This window comes from Phascolarctos cinereus, unplaced genomic scaffold (genome assembly GCF_003287225.1).
Source record: "Phascolarctos cinereus isolate Bilbo 61053 unplaced genomic scaffold, phaCin_HiC Scaffold_5;HRSCAF=322, whole genome shotgun sequence".
NCBI classification, from domain to species: Eukaryota; Metazoa; Chordata; class Mammalia; order Diprotodontia; family Phascolarctidae; genus Phascolarctos; species Phascolarctos cinereus.
The window spans coordinates 376,186,566-376,196,605 of record NW_027555958.1 but is presented as its reverse complement, the minus strand read 5'-3'; the positions used below and the strand labels follow the sequence as shown (position 1 = coordinate 376,196,605).

The 10,040-nt window shown below is 47.2% G+C and overlaps 1 protein-coding gene across 1 annotated transcript; it reads right to left on the bottom strand.

The window, feature by feature from the left end:
* Window positions 1-269: 269 nt before the first annotated feature.
* Window positions 270-8,232, bottom strand: AVPR1B (arginine vasopressin receptor 1B). Its single transcript, XM_021003245.2, is given in 3 exon segments — window positions 270-4,429; window positions 6,897-7,023; window positions 7,025-8,232. Coding segments are annotated over 3 exon segments (1,266 nt in total). The 5' UTR covers window positions 7,847-8,232; the 3' UTR covers window positions 270-4,112.
* Between the last annotated feature and the right edge of the window lie 1,808 nt (window positions 8,233-10,040).

Sequence of the window (10,040 nt, the reverse complement as noted above, 5' to 3'; positions counted from 1 at the left end):
TAATATTGTTTATATTGTATAGGACAGCTGGGTGGTGCAGTAGATAGAGCACTGGGCTTGGAATCAGGAAGACTCATCTTCCTGAGTTCAAATGTGGCTTCAGACACTTATTAGCTGTGTGACCCTGGGCAAGTCACTTAACCCTGTTTGCCTTAGTTTCTTCACCTGTAAAGTGAGCTGGAAAAGAAAATGGCAAACCACTCCAGTATCTTTGCCAAGAAAACTCCAAATGGGATCACGAAGAGTCAGACACGATTAGAACAACCAAACATGTTATACTGTATTTTTATTTACCTTATTAAACATTTTCCAAGATAATTATTCAGGTTAGGCCCCTCTGGGGAGTTTCATGGGCTGCATGCAGCCTACCAGGGGTGAATTTGACACTTCTGAATTAGATGACCTCTACTGTACTTTTCCGTTCTAAAATCTTGATTGGCACATACCAAATGTGTTCCCTTTAGTGGCCCAGGGACACTTCAGTGGACTGTAGGGTCTGTGATTTCCTAATCTTTGGTCCTGGGCCTCTTATTTTCAGGTAGCTGAATTATATTATGCTAGGCTCAGTTCTAAAGCAATTAAAATATAGCTCTTGGGAATGAGATCCACCTATCTGCAGTCATTCAATGTAGGGCTTCTTGACCAATAAGAAGGAAAAGGAGTGGTCTCAAAGGTTTAATTAAAAATGGACAAAGACAAGAGAAGAGAGACCCAATATGACTGGAAGGAGAAGAGGATTACATATTAGTGAGCAAATGTGAAAACTGTCACAAACCGAGATTACAGGAGCCATAGGACTGAAGCAGGTCTCTGGGTACTACTGGCCATCAGTACTTACAGCATCCTCACATGAAGATGCTGGGAGGACCCTCACATATACAGGGTCACACAATGTCTGAATTGGGAGAGGCTTTAAATACAACCCTTCATTTTATAGATGAGAAAAATGAAACCGGGAGAGGGAGTGTGATTCGACTAGTCCCCCAGTCTTTCTACCCAGGTCTTCTGTCTCTAAATGCATTGATCTTTCCACTACCCCATAAAATGGATTCAACCTTTTTTTTTTTAAATAAAGCCAGGTACTGGCAGTGAAGCTCACTAATTTGATTTACAAAGCAATACATCTGTAACCAAAATCTAATTGGAAAGGGATGGGAGGGAACTTAAGGGAGAGGATTCTGTCCAAAGAGACAGGAGCTTCTTATCGTATTTAGAGGCAGAATGGCTGGTTCTCCTTTAATAAAATTCACAGCAGCCATCAGCAGTGAAAGGTCAGAGACTCATGCTCCATAGTAGCCTGTGTAGGGATAGCAATTCTCCATGAACTTGGTTTCTTCAAAAAAATCTATTTTGATAACTATAGTTCAACATGAGTGGTTTCCTTTGTAACCCTATGGATTGGATTTTATACATTTTAAAATGGTATTCTAAGAAGAGGTTCAAAGGCTTCACTAGACTGTCAGAGGGGTCCTGGTTAAGAACCCCCACACTAAGGCAAGGGTGGCCACTGTGACCACCATAGGAGCCAGAATTTATCAGTGCTGCTGACAGAACTAAGATAGTTATGTCACTCCACAAACAATAAAGAGTTCTTGCAATGAAAATATTAATTGGTTAGTTGGAGCCCTTAGTGAATCTCTACTTTGTATTATCATTATTGACCTTTTCAAAGATCACACCTGTCTCTAATCACATCAACACAATTCACAATGTCTTATTTTTTTTTCCCCTTCATGATTGCTTCAAGAACCATGGTGTTTCACAGTTGCCCAGGGTTCAGGGGCTAGGATGGATCTAGACTCCCCTGTTTTAGAATCAAGGAGATCCCTCAGGGCAGATCCAAAGGATTCAGTGACCCAAGCCTCATCGGTTACAAGCATAAGACAGGTAGAAGAGATTCAGCTCCAGGCTCCCTTGACCCAAGCTGAAGAAACCTCTCTTGTTTTCTTTTGTGTTTATGAAGTCCCTCTCGACAGGGACACGGCTTTTAATGCTAAATCATTATTATTTCTTCCCATTCACTGCTCCTCAAAGCGTTTAGAGCAGTGGTCTTTGAATCTCTACTTAGAGTTCACTGGAAGGGACCTTTGAGGTCATTTACTCCAACCACCTCATTTTACAAATGAGTCTCAGAAAAGCATATGATTTGTCCATGGTCTCATGGGTACAGTTGTAAATAGTAGAATTGGGGTCAGAACCCAGGTGTCCTGGCTCCAAAGCCAGGGCTCTTGCCACAATATGACCCTTGATTCCTTCATTTTCCCCCCTTCTTCAGAGCTCCGGGCCCCCACTTTCCCTGAATGGCTCCAGCCCCTGCCCCAACTCCTAAGGAGGGACTCATACCAGGTTCCTCATTCCCAACTCAATGTGGTACAGTTAAAAGATTGGATTTGGATACGGGATAGTAGGGTTCAAATTCCACGGGGGCCACTGACTACTTATGTGACCTTAGGCAAACCTAAAGCTCTCTGGGTCTCATGTTGTTCCACTGCAAAATGAAAGCACTAGACTGTAGTCTTTACTGTCCCTTTCAGTTCTAAATCCTGTTGTTAAAAGGTTCAACCAAGCCCCATGGTGCTTCATAGTGAGCTGATTCCCACTTCCCTTTACCCGCTCCCAAGAGTACAGAATAGTGGCTAGGAATGCTGGACTTGGAATCAGCAAATCCTACCTCAGATACTTACTAGGTCTATGACTCTGAACAAGTCATTTAGCCTCTCTGTGACTCAGTTTCCTCATATGTAAAAAAGGAGGGGCCTTGGACTTGATGGTATCTAAGTTCCCTTCCAGATCTAAAATGCTCTATAACCTTTCTAGCTTTATAAGTATAATCCTCATAATGCCAGCCAAGAGCCAACTGAGTTTCTGGTCCTTTGGTTACTGTTAAGTTTGACATTCCTCTGGAAATGTTAGACCTGGGCTGATCTCTGGTCATGCCAACCTCAGATCTGAGACAGTGGGATTCCCATCACCATTGAAGCTTGGGGTTGATCAAAGACACACTAATATCTTCTCCACTGGTACTTCCAAATGGTTTGGGGGTGAAGTCTACACATACTCTGGCAGGGTCTAGTAGGGTTATTGTTGTTTGTCCTTTGTTTTTGAAGAGACCGATGACATCACAGAGTGATGTCTTGACTCCTGCATGAATTGGATTTAAGGGAGGCAGAATTGCAGAGTCCTCAGTCTCACTCTTCCAGAGTCATCAAAGTCCAGCAGCAGGACAGAAGTCAATATGACTGGCGGTGGCCTCTGATACACTGGATAACCTTGGCATCTTCAATGTCTAACCAAGCTCCAAACACTCCATAATGCCTGCTTCAGCTGCCCTCGTGGCCTTTAGACCAAATTGTTCTCATCTGCCCATTCCACTGGGGACGACTTCATATGCTTGGGGTAGATACCCCACTAAGTCACTGATGAGTTTGAGACTTATTGGTTACCCTCAACCCAACTTAGCTTGTCTGCTGAGGTTTTCCAGGGATGTGGCCGCTAAGAATGCTACAGCTTCTTGGAGCCATAGGTGAGAGCTGAGTGCCAGGTGGACCCTAAAGGTAGATAAGCAGCCCTGAAAAGGGCTCTGCAAGACCTCGCACCAGAAGTACTAGTCCTCTGCAAACATCCCATCCAGCAGGGTAGAAAGGTTTTGAATAAAGGCCTGGTAAGAGCTTGTATATAGAGAAGCATGTCCTCATATTGACCACAGGACAATGAATTTTTTTTTTTAGCCAGAGCACTTCTCAGAGACTGTCAGCTAACCTAAAGTGGGCTTGTGATCTATTGAGGAGGGAACTGTATTGGTCAAACCAGAGATTCTTGAAGTTTTGAAATATCAGTGAAGGAGATGATGGGCTGAATCTTGAGCTTCCAGGATGGGTCATGGGAGTCAGCAGGAGCTGGACAGCTTAGGCCAAAGAGACCTGGCCACATCTGGTTACCTGAAATGCACATGTGTTTGAAGCACACAGGATTCCTGGATGTCCCTACATTAAGGACCAGGATGACCCAGCCAGCATTTCCCCCTTCAAGAGGGGTCTCTCTAAACTCCTCCTTGTCCCTCTTCCCGCTTCCACTAAGAACTGAAGGGACTATGTGTATCTGCAGGGATTCTCCTAGAGGGCTCTGGTCTCAGTGATGGCATCCTCGTTGGGTGCAAAGGAATCCTTCAGGCTTTCCTCCGGCTGGGGGCTGCTGCCTAGGCTGAGGTGGGGAGGGTGGCTGACCCGGGTGAGGAGGGTGGCCCGACGGCTAGACAGGCTGCCGTTAGAGAGCTGTCTCTTCAGGCTGGATCGGGGCTGCCCGCAGCAGGAGAGGTCACGCATCGGAGCCGGCAGCAGGTAGCTGCTAAAACACATGTAGATCCAGGGGTTGCAGCAGCTGCAGAGGTTACCCAGGAGCATGGTGATAGTGAAGGCCACATTGGTGGAGTCTACCAAAGGAGAAAGAAGCACAATAAGTCAGCCAGGTGCCGTGAGGTGTCACGGTGCAGAGTGCGGGACATGGAGTCAGGAGGGCCTGAAGTCAAATTCTACTTTAGAGGCTTACAAGCTGTGTGACCCTGGGCAAGTCTCCTGATCTCTCTCAGCCTCAGTTTTCTCATCTGTAAATGGGGATAATATCACCTACCTATAGGGTAGTTGTGAGGATGAAATGGGATAACATATAAAGTGCTTTGCAAACCTTAAAGTGACTGTCCTGTTACTTGTATTTGTTTCTCCAGCACTTAGCACAGTGACTGGCACATAGTAAGTTTGCTGCTGTTCTGTCGTTTTTCAGTCTCATCAGACTCTTCATGACCCCATTTAGAGTTTTCTTGGCAAAGACACTGCTTTTTTTTTCTTTTTGATGAAGCAATCGGGGTTAAGTGACTTGCCCAGGGTCACACAGCTAGTAAGTGTTAAGTGTCTGAGGCTGAATTTGAACTCAGGTCCTCCTGACTCCAAGGCTGGAGCTCTACTCACTGCGCCACCTAGCTGCCCCTGTTGGCAAAAATACTGGAGTGGTTTGCCATTTCCTTCTCCAGGGAATCTAGCGGATCCATTTTGTCAGGCAATAAGAAGCTAAGTAACTTGCCCAGAGCCCCATAGCTAGGCAGGGTCTGAGGCTGGATTTGAACTCTGGTCTTCTTGACTCCAGGCCCAGTTTTCTATCCACTGAGTTACCAGCTGCCTCTCAACACAGTAAGTACTTAATAATTATTCTATTTATCTATAATAATAGCATTTTAGCAGTGCTTTAAGGTTTGAAAAGCAAATATCTCATTTTATTCTTACAACAACCCCAGGGAAGGGGCTTTTATTATTACCCCCATTTTACAGAGGAGGAAACCAAAGCAGGCGAAGGTTAAGTGATTTGCCCATAGTCACACAGCTAGTAAGTGTCTGAGCCCAAATTTGAACTCAGGTCTCCCTGACTCCAGGTCCAGTGCTCCATCCACTGCACCAGTGTATTGCTTCTGCTGGCCTGCCCCTGCCTCCCCCTGTACCCCCACCCCCTTCTCTCGCTGTCTTGCTCCGTCTTTGTCTCTGTCTCTCTCTGTCCCTCTCTCCCCACCTCCCCTGCAACTTCCCCTCTCTCTGTCTCTTTCCCCATTCCTACCTACCTACCTACTTAAGAAAATCAGTTAACCTCCCTCCATCTCAGTGTCTTCATCTATAGAAAGATGGAGCTGGATCAGATGACCTCTAAAGTCCTCCTTAGGTCTAGATCTGTGATCGCACGATCCTTTAGTCTCTCCAACCCCAGCTTCCTCACCTTTAAAAAGGGGGATGATGCCGACAGGACCTCCCTCACAAGATTGTTAGAAGAAAAGATCAAATGCTCTGTGAAGCCCAAGTGCATTGTCAATGCCAGCTCCAGCCTTTTTGCCATTCTGGTTTATGAGGGACCTTGAAAGGATCTCAGGAGGTTCTTTTCCCAGGGCCTCTTGAGAGCAACTGCTGAATCCTGTATGTGCAAGCGTGCATAGTGGGATGCACATGGTACCATACGGACACAAAACTGGACAAATGTTCAGGTGCAGCAGATAGGACTCTGCACTAAGAGTCAAAAAAGCCAGGGTTCCATTCCCTCTTCAGACACTTACTAGCTGTATGAGTGTATCCAAGTCAATTTAGCTTCTCTGAATCTGTTTCCTCATCTGTAAAATGGGTATAAAAATGGTGGTCTCTCTCACAGCTGGTGAGCAGCCAATGAGATATAAGTAAGGGGCTAAACCATGATATATAAATGTTGGGTATTATTATCGTTATTCAGCCAACCCATATCTGACCAGGAATCACCAATATGCACACAGAGCTCACATACACCCCCCAAATGATGTACCCCCACTTCTGTCCAGAGCAGCAGAGATGCCTCTGAGTATTGTTCTCTGAATATTCAGCATTCCCCACATGTAGCTGCAACTTCTTTTTTCCCATTCCTTACCTCCCCCCAGACCACAAAGCTTAGGACAGAGCTAGGTTCCCAGGGTTTCCTGATGACATAAGAATGAGTGTCTTAGGACTCTGACCACAACTACTCCCTCCCTGACCCCTATTCTTTTTAAAAAAAAATTTTTTAGGCAATTGGGGTTAAGTGACTTGCCCAGGGTCACACAGCTAGTAAGTGTCAAGTGTTTGGTCTGAGGCCAAATTTGAACTCAGATCCTCCTGACTTCAGGGCCAGTGCTCTTCCCACTTCACCACCTAGCTGCCCCTTTGACCCTCCCACCCTTGAATGGCAGAAACAATGTATATTCTCTCACAAACCATGCAGTAAATCCTTGGTTGCTTCTTGGGGAGGCCCATTGGTTTTGCCTTGGAAGAAAGCTTTTCCTGTGAGGAAAGGCCAAGGGAGGGGCATGGTATCCAAGGCTCTAACCTCCCCCACCCCCAACAATACACATACCCACTTGCCTTCATCAGGAGCATTCGCATCCCACACTGACCACATCTGGACACTGAAGAAAGGAGCCCAGCAGGCAATGTAAGCGAACACAATGACAAAGGTCATCTTCACAGTTCGGATCTTCGCTCGGGAGATGGGTGCTGATGCTGCTGACTCGAGACGACATGCCCCGGCTGGCACCAGTCAGAGCCTGGAAGGAGGCACCCCTGCCCTGTGCAGCCCCTCGGCCTCTTCCTCCCACTGCCCAAGCTTGAGTCTTGCCTTTCAGGTTTTTGCAGATCTCATAGCAGATGAGGCTGTAACAGGCTATGAGTACAGCCACGGGAAGGACAAAGATGGCTAGTGTGGTCCATGTGATGTAGGCCTGAAGTCCCCAGGAGAAGCGGAAGTCAGCCCAACAGTCTAGCACTCCAGTGCCTTGGCTCACCTCCCTTAATGAGAAGATGAAGACCTGGGGGAGGCTGAGGCCAGCTGCAAGTAGCCAGGTGGCAATAATGAGAGGGTAGGCAGATCGGCTGGGCTGGTGGTGGAGGGTCCGAAGTGGGTGGCAGACGGCTAGGTATCGGTCCAAAGTCATGACCAGCAGCATGTAGGTGGAGGCAAACATGCTCAGGGCCTGTAGGTACTTGACCACCCGGCAGAGGAGGTCAGACCCCTGGAAACGGTAGGTGATGTCCCACAGCAGTTGGGGCAGCACTTGGAAGAATGCCACACCCAGATCAGTCAGGGCTAGGTGCATCACAAATAGATGCATCCGGGAACGTTTGCGACCTGGCCAGCCCAGGGCCAGGAGCACCACTGAATTACCCCCAGTGGCCAGCACCAGGATGGTAGCAAGCACAGCTATCTCCACTTTGGCCAGCTCTTCATCCCGACCCAACCAGGGTGTGGTGGCATTTGGGGGCAAGGGGGAGTTCCATGGGGTGGTGTTGACAGTCCAGAGAGAGAAGTTATCCATGGGATGGTGTATAGGAGGATCAATGAAAGGAAGAAGGGGAGGGAGATGAAGATAAGGAAGGTAAAGATGTTTGGGGGAGTGGGGGGTGAAGAGGAGTAGGGATGGGAAGAAAGAAAGATAGGAGGATAGATGGGACAAAGGTGGCTTGAAATAAAAGAGGCTGGTAAAGCAGGGAAAAGGAAGAAAAGAAATTAGGAAGAGGAAGAAGAGTTTGTGGATGAGGAAGAAAGGCTATAGAAGGGACTTAGATGGGGGGTGGAAATAGAGACAGAGTGTGTATATGGAGGTTGAAAAAGGGAAGGGAGAACTGGACATGAGCAAGCTGGAGGCAGAAAAAGCCACCCCTACCCCTAAATTCCACTTTCCCCCAACTTTCTTTGGAAGGATGTTCCACCAGTGCACCAACTCCCTGCCTCCCGAAGTGGGTATCCCCACACCTCTCTCGACCCAGCCTCACTCAGGCTGAGTCCACCTCAGGTACCCAGTGCTGCGATCCGTTCTCTGATGCTAGCTGGCAGAGCCTCCCGCTCGGGCTCTGCGGGGCTTCTTCGGGGCGGGGCTGCCCTGGACTGATTTATATATGGTCCTGGAGCAGCTCCTGTGCAGCCCCTCCTTCCTCTGGTTGGCTGCCTCAGTGAGAGGCGGGAGCGAGACTAACATCTCCTTTGCAGTATGAAAGATCGGAAAGTGAAGTGGTTGGAGTGTCAGTGAATGGGGACGCACGGATTGGGGCGTGGGGGAGAGGAGGAAAACAGAAGGTCAAGCCCAGACGCGTCAGCCATCTCCTTAAGCGCAACGCTAGGTAGCCTGCTAGACACACGAACAAGTTTTGAAAACCAAACAAATGCAGTTGTCGTATGTCACCTATGCACACGGGAATGACATATTCTCCAACAGGCAGGGATACCAGGCTCCTGGCAGACAGGCACAGGCCCCAGGAAATCGCCAATGAATCTGGAAGCGGTTGGAAGGGGAGGCAGCTCAGTTCAATAAAGTCTCTTCTGCCCTTTTGAGAAATGGCTAACATTCCTAGCAACCTCCCCAGGTGGCAGAGGTGGGCAAGAGGGATTGGAAGGGGGTGAGGTTGCTGTCCTGATAGGTCCCTACAGAGATGGGGGTGGGGTGTGAAGAATGAGATGTAGGAGGCAAGTGGTGGTGGTGTGGAAAATAAGACTTGGGAGAAGACTGGAAGGACAAAGAAAGGAGGTGTACTAGAAAGATGTTGAGGTACAGTGACCTGAGCAGGGTAAGGACTGTGAAGAATGTGTGTAAATACCGGGGGAGGGGCAGAGAATGTGCTGGGTGGTAAGTCTGGGAACATGGAAACTTCAATATATTTCAGAATGATTCTTTTATTTACTAGCTGGGTGACTTTGGCTAAAGTTCTTTGCGACTCAGTTTCCTCATATGTAAATGGGGAAAATAATCCTTGCACTTTCTCTCTAGGTTTGTCTTGAGGAAAGTGCTTTGAAAGCCATAAGGGGATATTGAAGTAGGAACTAATATTAATACTTCGAGTATCTGGGATGCATTCTATGAATACCTTTAGTTGGGGGAGGGTTAGGAGATGTCCGCGTGATGTTCAGATGATGGGTCTTTCTGTGTTCTTGTCCTTTACATGATCTCAGACTTTCACCGTTGGAAGGAACCTCTGAGGTCATTAAGTCAGACGAGTACCTGAGTAAGAATCTCCTCTGGGATACTTCTGCAAACTAATACCTCCTTCTGGAGGGAGGGCCCATTGCTTTCTGAACAGCCCATCCCTCTTTGAACAGCTCTGTTTGTTAAGTTTTTCCTTATATCAAGCCTAAATCTGCTTCCCTGAAGCTTCTTCCCATGCTCGGAGGTCTGTCTTCTAGGACTAAGCAGAGTAATACTAATCCTTCCTCTGGCAGACTTCCAAATTTTCAGCTTGCCAACCAGCCCTGATTCTTCCCTTCTATCTGCTGAAGGACCCCAGTTCCTTTGAGCAGTCCTCACATGCATGATCTTGAGGCCTTCCATCATCCTGGCTGTTCTTGCTTCTAGATCAGGGGCTCTTGCCTTAACAAAGAACATTATTTTTATATCAATGCTTATTGCCTGCCTTAACCTGGGGGAGAGAGAGTGACATTTTTGTTTGTACTAGTCTCTAACTGAAATTTCTTATTTCTTTAAATTATGAATAAAAATACCCCAAAATGTTATTCTCACT